This window comes from Gopherus flavomarginatus, chromosome 18 (genome assembly GCF_025201925.1).
Source record: "Gopherus flavomarginatus isolate rGopFla2 chromosome 18, rGopFla2.mat.asm, whole genome shotgun sequence".
Lineage (NCBI taxonomy): Eukaryota > Metazoa > Chordata > Testudines > Testudinidae > Gopherus > Gopherus flavomarginatus.
The window spans coordinates 4,600,084-4,617,740 of NC_066634.1; the positions used below are offsets into that span (position 1 = coordinate 4,600,084).

At 60.2% G+C, this 17,657-nt stretch overlaps 1 protein-coding gene across 3 annotated transcripts; it reads left to right on the forward strand.

Annotated features, from left to right (window-relative positions):
* The first annotated feature begins 3,146 nt into the window (after nucleotides 1-3,146).
* CDC42EP5 (CDC42 effector protein 5) lies at nucleotides 3,147-17,079 on the forward strand. 3 transcript variants are annotated; one of them, XR_007770222.1, is made up of 4 exons: nucleotides 3,147-3,245; nucleotides 7,499-7,795; nucleotides 14,395-16,338; nucleotides 16,490-17,079. XR_007770222.1 is itself a non-coding variant. In XM_050927970.1 (3 exons), the coding sequence occupies exon 3, from the start codon at nucleotides 14,395-14,397 to the stop codon at nucleotides 14,962-14,964; it is 570 nt and encodes a 189-aa protein (XP_050783927.1). In that variant the 5' UTR covers nucleotides 3,147-3,245; nucleotides 7,499-7,795; the 3' UTR covers nucleotides 14,965-17,079. The 3 variants fall into 3 exon arrangements, 1 of the variants encoding a protein (XP_050783927.1); XR_007770223.1 differs by lacking the exon at nucleotides 16,490-17,079 and adding an exon at nucleotides 16,415-16,430; XM_050927970.1 differs by having other exon boundaries at nucleotides 14,395-17,079.
* Nucleotides 17,080-17,657: the final 578 nt, after the last annotated feature.

The following is a 17,657-nucleotide window of genomic DNA, read 5'->3' on the forward strand; positions in this document are numbered from 1 at the left end:
AATCTCTCCAGCTGTGGTTGGGCCTCTAGGGATGACTCAGAGGCAGGAGGTGGCTGAGCTGGGCAGGGGAAATCCCAGGGCCCAGAGGTACCTTCCTGGCCCCTTCTCCTGCCACCCTGGCCCTGCCCCCCACACCGGAGCCTTGGGCCCCTGGAGCTGATCCCCAGAGTCTGGTACAATCTCCAGCCTGCCCCACAGAGCTGGCATGAGGCCTGGGCGATTGGGCCAACTTGGGGTGCTGGTGGCCTGTGTGAGGGTGGGGAAGGGGCTGGGAGCCAGGACTCCTGGGTTCTCTCCCCGGCCTGGGAAGGGGAGTGGGGTCCAGTGGTTAGAGCGGGGGAAGGGGCGCTGGCTCTGGCTAATCTGTTTCTTTCTGGGGGCGGGTAAACAAATACCTGTGGCTGCTGCCAAAGAACCAGGCAAAACAGCTGCTGCCCCGTCCGGCTGCAGGGGGCAGCCAGGACAGCTCTGCCCCCATCAGGACAGCTAGTTATATGGGGACCCTTGGGCTGGCTCGGGGCTGGGTATATGGGGGACCTCTCACTTGGCTCTAGGGTGGGGCGTGGGGGACTTGGCTGGGGAGCGGGGGCTGGATATACAGGGACTGGCCCTGGGGTAGAACACAGGGGCTGGGTATAGGGGACCCCATACTCATGGGTAATGCTGGCTTCCCCCGTCCCTGGGCAGGGGGGGGGTCCACATGGAACAGAAGATGAGGGGCTGTCAATCCTCCAGCCGTCCCGCACCCCCCACTTCCCCGTCTCAATCCCCCGCCCCAAAAATGGGGCGGGGCCCGATCCTGGGCAGCGCCTGGAGGCTTCTGTGCTCTGGCGTCTCTTGCGCAACCTGGTCTACGCTGCCCCCCACCCCAATTCATCACCACGGCCACGTACCCTGGGCGGGAAGGGAGAGGGGGGCAGCTCGGGCCGGAAATGAACTCCAGCTGTTCGCTTATCGGCAGGATGCGGCCGAGTCCCCAGGTGGCCAGATCGCAGGCTCCGGCCCCCTCCCCAGCTGGGGGTCCACTGGATTGCTGGAGAGTGCTCCCCTCCCCGAGCCGGGGAGAGAACCCAGGCGTCCTGGCTCCTAGCGCCCCCTCCTCCCCTTTCAGAGCCGGGGAGAGAACCCAGGCGTCCTGGCTCCTAGCGCCCCCTCCTCCCCTCTCAGAGCCGGGGAGAGAACCCAGACGTCCTGGCTCCCCGAGCCGGGGAGAGAACCCAGGCGTCCTGGCTCCTACCGCCCCCTCCTCCCCTCCCAGAGCCGGGGAGAGAACCCAGGCGTCCTGGCTCCTAGCGCCCCCTCCTCCCCTTTCAGAGCCGGGGAGAGAACCCAGACGTCCTGGCTCCCCGAGCCGGGGAGAGACCCCAGGCGTCCTGGCTCCTAGCGCTTCCCCCCTCTAACCACTAGACCCCACTCCCCTTTCAGAGCCGGGGAGAGAACCCAGGCGTCCTGGCTCCTAGCGCCCCCTCCTCCCCTTTCAGAGCCGGGGAGAGAACCGAGGCGTCCTGGCTCCTAGCGCCCCCTCCTCCCCTCCCAGAGCCGGGGAGAGAACCCAGGCGTCCTGGCTCCTACCGCCCCCTCCTCCCCTCCCAGAGCCGGGGAGAGAACCCAGGCGTCCTGGCTCCTAGCGCCCCCTCCTCCCCTCTCAGAGCCGGGGAGAGAACCCAGACGTCCTGGCTCCTAGCGCTTCCCCCCTCTAACCACTAGACCCCACTCCCCTTCCAGAGCCGGGGAGAGAACCCAGGCGTCCTGGCTCCCAGCCCCCACCCTGACCACTAACTATGGAAGCCTGCTGGAGTGAGGAGGGGTGTGTGTATCTCACTCACTTTATCTTAATTAGCTAAACAATAACGCCGTCTGGGCCCCTCCCCCCAAGGTGTGACTGTCGGGGGGGGGGGAGCGATTCTGGCTGGCACCTGAGCATTGGGGTTGGGGGGAGCTGGGAGCTGCTGTGTATCTCGATGATTTCCCCATCTGGACTCAGTAGGACACGACCCCCCCACCAGGAAGAACCCCCCGCAGCAGCAGCGCAGGCTGGTTGCGCTGGCAGCAGTAGTAAGGCCGTTATCTGCGCTGAGGGGCTCAGTCCCAGAGCAGGGCGCTTGGCTGGGGGTTCATGTGCCCGATACGGAGCAGGACACCAGACCCCCCGGCCGGCCCTGGCTCTCAGGGGTTAATTACCGTCGGAGGCTAGAGGCAGGGAGCCGGGCGGACCCAGCGCGTCCCCCCTCTCCGGCCCCCCTGCATTTCCTGCAGCAGGATCCAGAGCCGCGGCGACGGGAAAAGGAGAAATGAGCAAACCCCCCCCCCCCCGCTCTAACCACTAGATCCCGCCCAGGCGAGAACCCAGGAGTCCTGGCTCCCAGCTCTAACCACTAGACACCACTCCCCAGTCACAGCTTGGGCTGCACTGTCCTCGGTCTGCCCAGATCCAGTCATCGGCTGGGGTGGGGAGTGCAGGGGAATGAGTGGTGGGTGAACAGACAGAGGGTCTGTGGGGATAGAGAGCTCAAGAGAAAGAGAGAGAGACCAACCTATCTCTGTCTATCCCCGTCACCCCCTCTATCTATCCATCATCCCCATCACCCCATCCATCTCTCTATCTATCCCCATCACCCCATCTAGTTCTCCATCTCTCTATCCACATCTATCTATCCCCATCGCCCCATCTATCTACCTATCCCCTCCACCCCCTCTATCTATCTATCCCCATCACCTTCCCCCATCTATCTATCTACCTATCCCCATCACCCCCTCTATCTATCTATCCCCATCACCCCCCCCCCCCCCCTCCGTGGCTCACACGGGTCTGGAAGTTGTTACTGGCTGGGACGCCCGCCTCCCTTTCAGGAAATTCCAGCGTGGGGCGGGGCCCCCTCTGGTGTGGGATTCCCACCATTTCCTCCCCCCTCCCCCACTTCCCCATCCTTCCCCTTCCCTCCTTCACATAACGTTTCCCCGGGGACGGGAGGGGGGGTAATTTTGCCGCGCGCCCTCCCCCCCGTCGAGTTTCTCTCTTGCAAAAAAAATCCTCGAGCCTCTGTCTCTTTAAGAAGAGAGAGAGTTGGGGAATGGGCGTGGCTGGGGTAGGCCCCGCCCCTTTAACCCTTCACGGGCAGAGTTTTTTTTTCTAAGCCAGGCGCTGACTTTCTCGCCCCTTGCGCGGCGGGACCCCAGCTGAGCGGAGCGGAGGGGGTCGCCCTGCCGGGCCAGTGCCCCACTGAGGATGCACGTTCCTGCTAGAGGTGGGGAGCTAGGGGTTGAAGGGGCGGCTGGGTGGGGGAGCTGCCGGGGGACAGCTGAAGTGGGGGAGCTGGGGTGTGGGGTCAGGATTGGGGGCGATGAGGGGGCTGAGAGTGAGGGATCTGGGGTGGGGAGCTATTAGGGGGCTGAGTGGGAGATCTGGGTTGGGGGGCTGAGGGTGGGGAGAGCTGGGGGGCTGAGTGGGGGATCTGGGGTGGGGAGAGCTAAGGGGAAGGAGGGAGGCAACTGGGGGAGGATGGGGTGGGGGAGGATGGAGGTAGGTGGGGCAGCTGGGGGCAGATGTAGTGAGTGCGGGGCAGTGGAGAGGGATCTGAGTGTGGGGGCAGGAGTGGGGGAGCAGCTGGGGGTCTGAGGGTAGGGGGCAGCTGGGGGGATTGGCAGCTGGGGGCATCTTAGGTGAGGGGCAGGAGTGGGGGATCTGGGGGGTGGGGGCAGCTGGGGGGAAGGGGGAATATTCCTGCATCTCGCTGAAGCTGGATGCAAGACCCTGTGCTTGGGCCCCACCCCAGACTTGGCCGCCCTGACCCTGCCATGGTCCAGGTGGGGCCTCTGTTGGGTCCCAAGCCTGCCCTGGGTCACACGGTCCCGGGCATGTTCTACCCAGGTTAGAAACCTGCCCATCCCGCCACCAGATGCCAGGGAGGCGCCCGCTGTCATGACAGAGGTGCGGGCGGGAGTTGTTTTATGATTTGATGACATTAGCCCCCATCATGCTCTTACTAGCTGCTGGATTCCTGGTGGTCCGGCCCTGTTACCGATGGGCTGCATAGTCATTTGACTTCCTCCGCCGCCGGGTCATTTTAGTCCTGATCTTGACGTTAATTTGCTGTAGCCTTTAGGTGCTGCAGAAGACACTTGCTCTTTTGCTGGAGAGTTTATTTGCTAACTTGCTGTAGAAATACATTTGCTATACTGGAATCTAGCCGCCATGTCTTAGACCCAATAGCTCAGACTGCGAGCCGGCCCGTACGTCAGACTGCGAGCTGGGCCATACATCGCGAATTGGCTGGTCAATTCTATAGCAAAACCACCACTTAACAACTATAGCAAGCTGGGAAATAATGAACGTGTTATACAGCCAACGAGCAGTGAAATAACAAATCAATTCTATAGCAAACTAGCAAACGACTAATTTATTTGTTTGCTGCTTTGCCGTATAACTTATTTGTTATTAAGAACATAAGAACGGCCAGACTGGGTCAGACCAAAGGTCCATCCAGCCCAGTGTCCTATCAGCCGACAGTGGCCAATGCCAGGTGCCCCAGAGGGAGTGAACCCAACAGGTAATGATCAAGTGATCTCTCTCCTGCCATCTATCTCCACCCTCTGACAGACAGAGGCTAGGGACACCGTTCCTTACCCAGCCTGGCTACTAGCCATTGATGGACTTAACCTCCATGCATTTATCCAGTTCTCTTTTAAACCCTGTTTTAGTCCCAGCCTAACAACCTCCTCCGGCAAGGAGTTCCACAGGTTGACTGTGCGGCTGCGTGAAGAACTTCCTTTTATTTGTTTTAAACCTGCTGCCCATTAATTTCATTTGGTGGCCCCTAGTTCTTGTGTTACGGGAACAAGTAAATAACTTTTCCTTATTTACTTTCTCCACGTCACTCATGATTTTATAGACCTCTGTCATATCCCCCCTTAGCCCTCGTCCAGACTAACCCGCGGCATCGGCGGGTTAAAATCGATTGCTCGGGGATCGATATATCGCGTCTAGTCTGGACGCGGTGTATCGATCCCCGAGCGCGCTTACATCGATTCCGGAACTCCATCAATCCGAACGGAGTTCCGGAATCGACGCGGAGAGCCGCGGACATCGATGCCGCCCCGTCCAGACTGGTGAGTACCTCGATTTTAGAAATTCGACTTCAGCTACGTTATTCTCGTAGCTGAAGTTGCGTATCTAAAATCGATTTTAATTCCTAGTCTGGACGTGGCCTTAGTCTCCTCTTTTCCAAGCTGAAAAGTCCCAGCCTCTTTAATCTCTCCTTATATAGGACCCGTTCCAACCCCCTAATCATTTTAGTTGCCCTTCTCTGAACTTTTTCTAGTGCCCGTCTATCTTTTTGGAGATGAGGGGACCACATCTGGGCGCAGTATTTATTTGCTCCATGATCTATTTGCTAAACGACGGCTTCGCTGGCTAATATCCTGTTTACGTGTTGGCCATAAAACATCTGACTTCTTTGCTAGGTTGCTTCTGTAACTTTCCTGCCTTCAGACTTGTTTGTCGTTTGGCTGTTTGAGTGATTTGAGATGTTGCTATTTTTCTGGCTGGGTCTGGACTCTTTTTAGGATGATTTATTAGTAGTTCCTTGTGTTCCGGTACCACTTGGAGACCCAAACCGAGACTCCTGTCCCACCAGGCGCCGCTGCCCAGACCCTGCTGGATGCGTCACAGGCCCCCTGTCCATCCTACCAGGCGCTGCCCGGACCCCAGCAGTAATCGCAAAGACGCCAGCCTCCCTTCCCCCAAGATCGCCTCTTCCAAACTGGGTTTAGTTTTTACCCCTGATTCTGCAACCGAAAACACGGCCCGCGGGATTACAAGTCTGTGTGTGCTTATGGGTTAGATTCACCGAGCGTTTAAATATAGTCTCAAGTCCCGTCCACCAGAAGGGGGCAGGGGGTGGCTGGGAGCCAGGACTCCTGGGTTCTAGCCTGACTAAGAGGGGAATAGTGGGGTCTAGTGGGTTAGACCGGGGGTGGGGGATACCGCTTGTGCTTAAATTTGAGCTGGGCAGCAATGTGCTTGGCTTTATCTGAGCAACCTTCATTCTGTCCCTTGGCTGGTTATTGACTCTGCAACGGGGGCTCCGAGTTCAGCTGATCCCGACTCCTTGATGTTACCCCTCGGATCAGGCAGCTGGGGACGGTGTTTCTTCGCCATCCGCCTGCCGCGTTAACCCCCAAGGGACTTTGCACGCGCCGGCGCCGCGGCTGACTAGGGGCGGCTCTAGGGATTTTGCCGCCCGAAGCACGGCAGGCAGGCTGCCTTCGGTGGCTTGCCGGCGGGAGGTCCCCGGTCCCGTGGATTCGGTGGCTTGCCTGCGGGAGGTCCCCGGTCCCGCGGATTCGGTGGCTTGCCTGCGGGAGGTTCCCGGTCCCGCGGATTCGGTGGCTTGCCTGCGGGAGGTCCCCGGTCCCGCGGATTCGGTGGCTTGCCTGCGGGAGGTTCCCGGTCCCGCGGATTCGGTGGCGTGCCTGCGGGAGGTCCCCGGTCTCGCGGATTCGGTGGCTTGCCTGCGGGAGGTCTGCCGAAGCCGCAGGTCTAGCAGACCCTCCGCAGGCATGCCGCCGAAGGCAGCCTGCCTGCCACCCTCGCAGCAACCGGCAGAGCGCCCCGCACGGCTTGCTGCCCCAGGCACGTGCTTGGCGTGCTGGGGTCTGGAGCAACTCCTGCGACTGACTGTGCTCTGACCGGCCTTCCATCGGGGCCTGCGCTGGCTGTCCTGGGCCTTCCTTTTTCCCCTCCTGGGGACTTCTGTCAGTGTCCGCATTTCCTGGCCCGTGCGGAGCCGGTCAAACATTATCTATCTCTCTATCCCCATGCACCCCATCTATCTATCTATCTATCTATCTATCTATCTATCTATCTATCTATCTATCTATTTTTAAATCAGTCCCATAACTTAAAGTCCTCTTCAATAGGGAATAATTACTTTTAAATTATCTAAATCTATTCCCTCCATCCTCACCCAACCCCCCTTCCATCCCCATCCACACCCCTCTATCTCCTATCCCCCCCGCCACTTTTCTCTCAGGGTAGCTGTCTATCCCCCTACACACCACTCCCTCCCCGAACCATCCATCCTGCCCCGCTCCGAACCGCTCCCTCTGCCATCCCCGTATTATAAAATAGATCCCACCGCTTGCTTTCCCCTCCGCTCCCCGCTCTGCACGGCTTCATTTTTAAATAGACCCCAATGTCAAGTCGTTCTGCCCCCAGCTGCTCCCTGGCCCTGTTTGCAAACAGAGCCCAGGCCGAGCCAATCGGGACTCACACCTCCCGGAAGTTCAGGAATGCAGTGAACTTTATAAGTTGACCCGTGCAGGTTCCCCCCCTCGCCCCATGGGATAATATTTGCTTTGACTTCTGGATCTCGACTTTCCTGGCAAAGCCCGTGCGGCCTGGGGTCTGACACGAAGGCGGGCGGCGTGGGCGCATTTGGACGAGCGGCGTGGGTAGGTTTCCCTCCCGCTTATTTATGCTTTTTGGTTTTGGAGCCAGGTAAATAAAGATCCAGCCTACTCCGCCCCAGAGGGAGGAGAGAAAGCGCGAGCGGGGAGGAAAAGGGGCAAAGGACACCGAGGAGCAAAGGCCACCCCCGAGGTTCTCGGCGCGTTTGCATCAGGGCGCGGAGAAATGGCCAGCTAGAGAGCGAATCCCAGCCCCGCGCGAGCTTGGGTGGCGGTGGATTGTCCTCGGGAAAGCGAGCTCCGTTTCTGGATTACAAAACAGGAAGACAGAGACTCTGGCTGGCTCTGTACGTGACTCATTGATCTCCGGACTTGGGATTCGTACAGGGTGAGTAAAGGCCTCGGAGGGGATCTGGCTTCATGACGGCGGGTGTGGGGGGCAGAGCGGATGCTTTGAGATCGTCAAGCTGGTGGGTCGAGATGACGGAAGAACCGCCGTGTGGGGTTGGGGCGAATGGGCGGAAGGACTCCTGGGTTCTGTTTCAGGGAGTGGAGGGGAAGCTGGTTGGTTGGAACATGTGACGGAAGACGGGAAACCAGGACTCCTGGGTTCTTTCCCTGGATCTGGGAGGGGAGTGGGGTCTAGTGGTTAGAGCAGGGAGCCAGGGCTCCTGGGTTCTATCCCTGGTTCTGGGAGGGGAGGGAGGTCTAGTGGTTAGAGCAGAGGGGCTGGGAGCCAGGACTCCTGGGTTCTATCCTTGGTTCTGGGAGGCGAGGGAGGTCTAGTGGGTTAGAGCAGGAGGGGCGGGGAGCCAGGACACCTGGGTTCTATCTCTGGCTTGGGGACAGGGGATCCAGTGGATTGGAGCAGGGGGACTGGGAGCCAGGAAACCTGGGTTCTCTCCCTGGCTTGGGGACAGGGGTACAGTGGATTGGAGCAGGGGGGCTGGGAGCTGGGACTCCTGGGTTCTATCCCTGGTTCTGGGAGGGGAGTGGGGTCTAGTGGGTTAGAGCAGGAGGGGCGGGGAGCCAGGACACCTGGGTTCTATCTCTGGCTTGGGGACAGGGGATCCAGTGGATTGGAGCAGGGAGACTGGGAGCCAGGACACCTGGGTTCTCTCCCCAACCCTGGGAGGGGAGTGGGGTCCAGTGGAGGGGCTATAATCCTTTATGTCTTGCAGAACCCCAGGGAGGGCTTCTCCCTCCAATCCGCAGGGGGTTGGATAAGATTAGAGGCGGCCAGGAGACCTGATCATAGTTCGGATCTTAGAGCCAGGATGGGAGTGGGAGCTTTAAGCAAACAGCCCTAGATAGATGAGAGAAGAGGCCACTGGTACCAGTCCAAAACAAGGGGGAGAGACCTTAGCACCTCTTGGTCCCAGACAGTTACTGGGAGACTGGGATAGAACCCAGGAGTCCTGATTCCCAGCTCCTCCCTCCGTGTCAATAGACCACACTCCACCCTGTAGACTTTCTCTGGTGGAAACATGAAAATCCCATGGGAGAAGCTATAATCTCATTGCTAAGGGGGAAGATGGTGGGTGATTCAGAACTCCTGGGGCCCATCCCTGGCTGTGGGAGGGGAATGGGGTCTAGTGGTTGGAACAGAGGATGGGGCTGGTATCCAGGACTCCTGGGTTCCATCCCTGGCTGTGGGAGGGAAGTGGGGTCTAGTGGTCAGAGTGGCAGGGGCAGGGTGGGAGCCAGGACTCCTGGGTTCTATTCTAGTTGGCCTCTCCTGGTTCTCTTCCTTCCTCTCTAATTGCTCCTTCAGTGTTTCCTTCGGAGGATCCTCCCACTGGCCCCCTCCACTTTTTTGGGGCGGGTTCCCCCAGACTCCGTCCTCGGTCGCCCCCCATCTCTGGGCCAGCTCGTCCACAGCCCTGCTGCCTTTTCTCCACTCTCCTAGATCCCATGGCCAGATGGGGCCCGTTGTGAGCCACCTGCCTGGGTGACTGGGATAACCCAGCCCATGGCGCTGCCCCGAATTCAGTCCTGGCTGATCCAGATCAGGTCTTTGAGAGGCCAGTGGCCTTGCAAGCGTAGCCAAGCCCTTGGTAAATTATCCTGAGGGAAAAACTTCTGCCGTGTTCCCAGGCTGGGTTTGTCTCCCATCAACTCCCGTCCGACCTTTCTTTGCTCCACTGAGGAGCCCGTTAGTCAATATTCGTCCCTCATGTCGGTACCGACAGCCCGGGATCGAGTGCCCCCCAGACCTTCTCTCTGCTCAGCTAAATAGCTGGAGCTCCTGGTGTCTCTCACGCCCAGGCAGGGTTTCTAATCCTTCAGTCGTCTTCCTGACTCTTCTCCGCCCCGTCTCCAATTGATCAACGTCCTCCTTGAATTAGGGGCCCCGCAATGGGACGCGGGATCCCGACAACGTCGCCCCAGGGTCAGATCCAGAGGTGAAATCCCCCCGCTCGAGGTTCCCCTGGGGACGCAGCCTGGGATCCCATTAGCTGCTCCGGTGTCCGGTCATTGCAGAGCTGTCTCCGTCCGTCCCCGCCTCATCTCCTCGTGGATGTCCAGCCGTCAGCCCCTGCTCAGTTCCTCATCTTCTCCCCCACCCCCGAGTCCGCCAGCCTCCCTTCTCTCTGTCGCTGCAACCACGACCGTCTGGCCTGACGGGTAACGTGGGTGTCGTCTTCCGCTCGGGCCCCTCGGTCTTCAGGCCGAAACCTCGCCGAGCCGTTCTTCCCATGTCCCGATGCCGGGCCCGGGCGCCTAGTGGCTAAGCAGAACCAACGGCTGGGAGTCGAAGCTCAACAATTCCCACCAGGAAATGAGGGGACGAGTTTTTAAGAGGGAGGAAAATGACCCGTTGGGGCAAACTTCCCAAGAGTTCGGCTCTAGAGCGAGCAGGCCTCAGCTCAGGGCCGTTGTGTGTGTGATGCAGGAGGTCGGAGCAGATGCTCACAGAGAGAACCCAGGAGTCTTGCCTCCCTGATCTCCCTGCCCCAGCCAGGAATAGAACCCAGGAATCCTGGTTCTCAGCCCTTCCTGCTCTAACCACTGGATCTCACTCCTCTTCCTGAGCTTGGAGAGAACGCAGGAGTCTTGGTTCCCAGCCTTCCCTTCTAACCCACTAGACCCACTTCCCCTCCCAGAAGCTAGGGATAGAACCCAGGAGTCCTGGCTTCCTGCCCCCCTGCTCTAACCATTAGACCAGGGGTGGGCAAACTTTTTGGCCCGAGGGTAACATCTCGGTATAGAAGTTGTATGGTGGGCCATGAATGCTCACAAAATTGGGGTTGGGGGGTGGGCTCTGGCTGTGGGGAGGGCTCCAGGGTGGGGCCAGAAATGAGGAGTTCAGGGTGCGGGAGGGGGCTCTGGGCTGGGGCAGCAGGGGTGGGGGTGGGGTGTTGTCTCCAGCTGGAGGTGCAGGCTCTGGGGTGGTGCTGGGGATGAGGGGTTTGGGGTGCAGGAGGGTGCTCTGGGCTGGGACCAAGGGGTTTGGCGGGCAGGAGGGGGATCAGGGCGGGGGTAGGGGGCTGGGGTGCGGGAGGGCCTCAGGGGTGCAGGCTGCAGGCGGTGCTTACGTAAAGCAGCTCCCAGCACGTCTCTCCTCCCCGCCCCGGTTTCTATGCAGAGGCGCGGCCAGGCGCCTCTGCTGCGCGCTGCCCTGTCCGCAAGCACCGGCCCTACAGCTCCCATTGGCCATGGTTCTCGGCCAATGGGAGCTGCAGGGGCAGCGCTTGGGGCGGGGACATCAGACAGAGTGGAACCCCCCGGCTGCCCCTATGCGTAGGAGTCGGAGGGGGGGACATGCCGCTGCTTCTCGGAGCCGCTAGGAGCGTCCCCAACGCTGCTCCCTGGCCAGAGCAGGGCCCCTTTCCAGCAGCGTCCCCCAGCCTGTCACTTTGGTCCCGTCGCCCCCTCTCTGCGTCCCACCACTGGCTCCCCCCTCCACCTTGTCTGCTCACCTAATCCTCTCCCCATCCCTCTCCAAGGGGCCTGGGGTCCCTGCCACCGTCGCCTCCTGGGGAAAGGCTCAAGCCACCCCTGGGTGCCAGCTCCTTGGCCACCCACACCCAGGGGAGATGCTCCCCATAAACACCCCCAGAGCCACCACTGTCAGGTCTCTCCTGGGCCCCAGCGCTGAGTACCCTGCCCGTCACGCCATCCGATGGGGCCTTGCCCTGAGCAGGTGCCCCCCTGTCCATCTGCCCATCCATCGCTGGCTCTTGCTGGCTCCTTGGGTCAGGGATGGGATCTTTGTTCTTGGTCTGTGCAGCACCCGGCACCCCAGGGGCTACCGTAACACACCTAATAGCAATGAAATCTACAGTGCCTGGGGGGCCTTGGGCATGGCTGGAGGGGCGATAGAGGGGCAGTGCTTCGGGGCTACCATAATACCCCTAATAGCAATAAAATGTACAGGGCCTGGCACTGTGAGTCCATGGTAGGGGGGAGGGAAGGTTGAGGTGTGACTATAATTCACCTAATGAACAACACCCAGCACCTTGCACAATGGGTTCTCTCCCTGGCTCTGGAAGGGGAGTGGGGTCTAGTGGTTAGAGCAGGGGGGCTGGTAGCCCGGACTCCTGGGTTCTGTCCCTTGGCTCCCAGCCCTGCTAACTCCGCTCCCGGGGACTGGCCGTACCTCTTGTTCACGTTTGTTGTGGCTGGGACTGGACCCAAACCTGCCCTGCCCCCGCCCGCAGAATCATTGTTCCCCTGAAGCCTTACTCAACCCTACCCATTAGATCCTCTCCCAGCCGCCAGCGCTGCCAGCTGGGATCCCACTGCCAGCGCTGCCAGTATGACTCACCCACAGCCAGGGAGAGAACCCAGGAGTCCGGGCTCCCAGCTCCCCTGCTCTAACCAGTAGACCCCACCCCCCTCCAGGAGCCAGGGAGAGAACCCAGGAGTCCGGGCTCCCAGCTCCCCTGCTCTAACCAGTAGACCCCACCCCCCTCCAGGAGCCAGGGAGAGAACCCAGGAGTCCGGGCTCCCAGCCCCCCTGCTCAAACCACTAGACCCCACCCCCCTCCAGGAGCCAGGGAGAGAACCCAGGAGTCCGGACTCCCAGCTCCCCTGCTCTAACCAGTAGACCCCACCCCCCTCCAGGAGCCAGGGAGAGAACTCAGGAGTCCGGGCTCCCAGCCCCCCTGCTCTAACCACTAGACCCCACCTCCCTCAAGGAGCCAGGGAGAGAACCCAGGAGTCCTGACTCCCAGCCCCCCTGCTCTAACCACTAGACCCCACCTCCCTCCAGGAGCCAGGGAGAGAACCCAGGAGTCCAGGCTCCCAGCTCCCCTGCTCTAACCACTAGACACCACCCCCCTCCAGGAGCCAGGGAGAGAACCCAGGAGTCCGGGCTCCCAGCTCCCCTACTCTAACCAGTAGACCCCACCCCCCTCCAGGAGCCAGGGAGAGAACCCAGGAGTCCCGGGCTCCCAGCTCCCCTGCTCTAACCAGTAGACCCCACCCCCCTCCAGGAGCCAGGGAGAGAACCCAGGAGTCCGGGCTCCCAGCCCCCCTGCTCAAACCACTAGACCCCACCTCCCTCCAGGAGCCAGGGAGAGAACCCAGGAGTCCGGGCTCCCAGCTCCCTTGTTAGTTATGGCACCAGGCTCAGCCTGGATCCGGGTCCCCTGGCAGCGGAGCGGAGCAGGAATCTGGTCAGACAGGTTCCCCACCCCACTCCTTTCCCCAGGGGAGCGGCTTGGGAGTGGGGTGGGGGGCGGTGGCTCATGGGAACCGGGTGGGGTGGGGTGGGGGTGTTCCCTGCCCCTCGGCCCCCCCCCAGAAAGGGCCCTTCTAATCCCCTTCTTCCCTAGTCACTGTGTCCTTCCCCCTGTTCCTTCTCGCCTCTCATCCGTCTTTCCTTCCTCCCTTTTTCTGCCCCTCCATTACTCCCCCATCCCCCCAGTCCCTGTGGAACCCCAGCCCCGCTGCTCCAGATTCCAGCTGTTGTTCTGATAGAGGGGGGCTGCCTGGTCCCTCTGTGCCACCCTATACCCCCCCTTGTCCCGCCACCCTCTCCTCTGCCCATCTGATCTGCCTCATCCCTGGCCCTGTCCTGCCACCCCTTCCAGGAGAGCAAGCCCCATCCTGTCCAGCTGTCCTCCCCAGCGGAGTCCCCTCGATCCCCTGCCCCCCCAGCTGTCTCCCCCCCATCAGAGCCCTCCCATCACCTGGTCGGCCCAGGCTCTCCTCACCCCCAATGTGAGCTCCCCCCACCAGATCTGATCTGGCACAGAGCCTCAGGTCCCAGCTGGCTGCGGGGAGACCAGCCAGAGGAAACTGACTTCACTTCCCCAGGACAGGAAATGCTGCTTCCCCCCCCCCCCGAATCCCAGCTGACCAGTCCTCCCTCTTCAGCGGAGATCCTCGTCCCTCTCAATCCCCACTGGCCACGTCCTCCCTGTCACCCTCCCCCCCTCTTCTAACCACTAGACCCCACCGCCTCCCAGAGCTGGGGAGAGAACCCCGGAGTCCTGGCTCCCAGCCCACCCCCAGAGCTGGGGAAAGAGCAGAGGAGTCCTGCCTCCCATCCCCGCCTCTGAAATAATCCCATGTCACAGGGTGGGGGATATTTTGCCTGGGATCAACACCCTAGTGGGTGACCCCTATTTATCCTAAGATATGGGGTTGTAGGAGACAAACCCTTTCCCTGTGGCCCATTCCCTGCCCCCCTGAGCAACCCAGTCCCTGCCCTGGGGTCGGATGAGAGCTGGCGCCCCCTAGAGGGGACAGGCCCCGTGCCCCATTCCCCGCCCCCCTGACCCAGCCAGTTCCTGCCCTCGGGCTGGGTGGGAGGCAGCGCCCCCTAGAGGGGACAGGCCTCCCCATTCCCTGCCCCCCTGAGCAACCCAGTCCCTGCCCTGTGGTCGGATGAGAGCTGGCGCCCCCTAGAGGGGACAGGCCCCGTGCCCCATTCCCCACCCCCTGAGCCAGCCAGTCCTGGATCGGAGTGGTGCCCCCTAGAGGAGTGGGGCCCTTTCTCCCTGACCCCCATGTCTCTCTCTCTGTGCCCCCCAGATGCCGATTCTGAAGCAGTCCCCCATCTCCCAGTCAAAGAAGAGGCCCCGCATCGGCCGGGACATGATCAGCGCCCCGCTGGGAGATTTCCGGCACACCATGCACGTCGGCCGGGGCGGGGACGTCTTCGGGGACACCTCCTTTCTCAGCAACCACGGGGGCCCCAAGGCCAATGGGCTGCCCCCCGCCACCGAGGCCCTGGCGCCGGCTCAGTCCCCCAGCCGCCTCTCGGGGTCCTCCGGCAGCCCAACTGATTTGGGGGGCGTCCCGGGCATCCTGGATTTGCCCCCCACTTCCTGGGAGGGGGAACTGCAACAGGCCGAGTCCCTGTTCTCCTTCGAGTTGGATCTGGGGCCATCTATTCTGGATGAGGTGTTGGGGGTCATGGACAAGGGCGGGGAGCAGCCCCGGAGTGAGGACGTCAGGCCGGAGAGGCCGGTGGGGGGACAGGGGCTGGGCCATGGGGTGGCTCCCCAGGCAGGGGAGGAGGAAGAAGAGGAGGAAGAGGAGGAAGGCACTGGGCATGGATACACATTTGACGATGAGCTGGATGATGAGATTGGGCTATAGGAGAGCGGGTTCAGCTCTCCTCCCATCCCTCCAATTCCCTCCACCCCTCCATCTGTCTGCTACCTTGTCCCTTCATCCACACCCCTCCTGCTTCAGCCACCCCCCCCCTTCCCTTGTGTGTGTTCTCTCTTTCTTTTCCTCTTTCATTCTTCCTTACCCTTCTCTTTCTTTTGCTCCTGCTCTCTTTCCCTTCCCCTCTTCCTCCATTGCTTCCTTTCATTCTTTTTTTTTTCTTTCACTTATTCTTACCCCTTAGCCGGCCCCCTCCCCATGGCAGTATCGGTTCTGTGAGGATGGTGATGCTATCTGCAATGGAAAGCCCGATGTGTTTGATCCTAATTTTCACCTCCTTGTCTGTATGGATTTCTGGAATCCTAATCCACCCACCCGCCCGTTGACTGGTCAACTCATCAACATGTCTGTCTATTACTGAGCCCCTCAATCAATCCACCAACCCACGGATTGCCCAATCAACCCATTAATACATTGATCGACTGATCAACCAGTCAATCCGTTTATCAATCAGCCTGTCAATTGATCAACAATCCATCTACCACCAAAAAACGATCGGCCCACTGGCTGACAAAATGAGCTATCAATAGTCAGCCCTCTTCCCCCCCCCCCACTCATCATTCAGCCGATGGACCCATCAACCATCAATCCACCAATTGACCTGCCAACTAAGTTATCGACGGATGGAACAGTTAACGATCAACCAACCAACCAGTCAACCCATCAGCAGACTAGTCAAGAATCAACCCACCAATCGACCAGTCAGCCAATCAGTGAAACAGTCAACAATCAACCAACCAGTTGGTCAGTGGAATGGTCAACGAGCAACCAATCAACTAGCCAAGCCATCAACGAAATAGTCAAGAATCAAGCCACCAATTGACCACTCAACCAACCAACCAGTTGACCAACTAATCAATCAATCGACTGATCATCTCAGCAGTTGACCAAATAACCCACCAATCGGTCAGCATCCCACTTCCTCTCCCACTGGGAGAAGGAACTCCTGAACTGAAAGCCGAGACAGTTTGATGTTGGTTTTGTGTGTATCCGTCTCACACCCCATCTGGACTCTGGGCTCACAAGAGATGGACTCGGACAAGAGCAGTGGTACCGGGGTGGTTAGGGGGGCACGGATCAGCCTTGAGAAAAGTGATTTGGGTAATGCTGTGAAAATGACCTGGGTTCCCTCCTCCCCCACCCCCTATTTCATGCTTGGGGCTCCCCCCACATGGAAGGAGAGTTACTTGAGACGTTAACGGATTATATTCACCGGGCGTGGAAGGCCTGGGGTCTAATGGCTTAGAGCAGGGGGGCTGGGAGCCAGGACTCCTGGGTTCTCTCCCTGGCCCTGGGAGGGGAGTGGGGTCTGGTGGCTTAGAGCAGGGGGGCTGGGAGCAAGGACCCCTGGGTTCTATCCCTGGCTCTGGGACGGAAGTGGGGTCTGGTGGCTTAGAGCAGGGGGGCTGGGAGCAAGGACCCCTGGGTTCTATCCCTGGCTCTGGGATGGAAGTGGGGTCTGGTGGCTTAGAGCAGGGGGGCTGGGAGCCAGGACTCCTGGGTTCTCTCCCTCGCCCTGGGACGGAAGTGGGGTCTGGTGGATTAGAACAAGGTTGGGGGGGCTGGGAGCCAGGAGCAGTTTATCCCAGCCCAGAAAAGGGTGGGGTGCGGAGGGGAACATTTCACTTTGAGGGCAGGGGTGTTAAGATTATTTTCCCTGCTCCAGATTTGATGAGGGAGGGAAGAGGGGGAGGAATGTTATTAAGTGGGACAGCAGCTGGGATCCTAGTGGTGAGTGTCATGGACTGATAAGGGGTCCCCTAATCTGGGCCTATGAACAACAGGGTCAAATGGAGCCAACACAGTGTGGTTTTGTCGCCCTCTAGTGGACTGATTGGGTAGAAAGGCTACTGATGCTGTAGCGCGGGGCCTGCTCTTACGGTTGTGGGTTCGAGTCCCCGCAGGGAGGGGGACCGGGCTTGGGATTGGCCCACACCCCCTGAGGGAGAGGGTAAGATGGCTCAATGGGACCCGTATTGGCTGGAATAAGGATGGGACACAGGAGACAGCTGAGGGAGGTGAGAGGAAAGAAAGAAAGAAAGATGTGGGTGAAGAAATGGAGGTGGAAAAAGTAGAGTGTGTGTGAATGTGAAAGGATGGGAAGGGAAGCTGGGAGTAATGTTAAATAGGACTCCTGGGTGCTCCACCTGGCTCTGGGAGGGGAGCGGAGTCTAGTAGTTAAAGCGGGGGGTGAGGACTGGGAGCCAGGACTCCTGGGTGCTCCCCCTGGCTCTGGGAGGGGAGCGGAGTCTAGTAGTTAAAGCAGGGGGTGAGGACTGGGAGCCAGGACTCCTGGGTGCTTCCCCTGGCTCTGGGAGGGGAGCAGGGTCTAGTGGTTAAAGCAGGGGGAGGGGGGGACTGGGAGCCAGGACTCCTGGGTGCTCCCCCTGGCTCTGGGAGGGGAGCAGGGTCTAGTGGTTAAAGCGGAGGGGGGGGAGACTGGGAGCCAGGACTCCTGGGTTCTCTCCCTGGCTCTGGAGGAGGTGCGTGGGGTCTAGGGGTGAGGGCGATGAGGGCTGGGAGCCTGGACTCCTGGGTTCTTTCCCTGGTTCTGTCATTGGTCCCCTGTGTAGCCCCAGGAAAATCCATATGTCAGTCCGTGCCTCAGTTTCCCTTTCTAA

What these genes read in the sequence shown, in the direction of transcription:
- CDC42EP5 (XM_050927970.1), top strand. Translation starts at nt 14,395, where the DNA reads ATGCCGATTCTGAAGCAGTCCCCCATCTCCCAGTCAAAGAAGAGGCCC.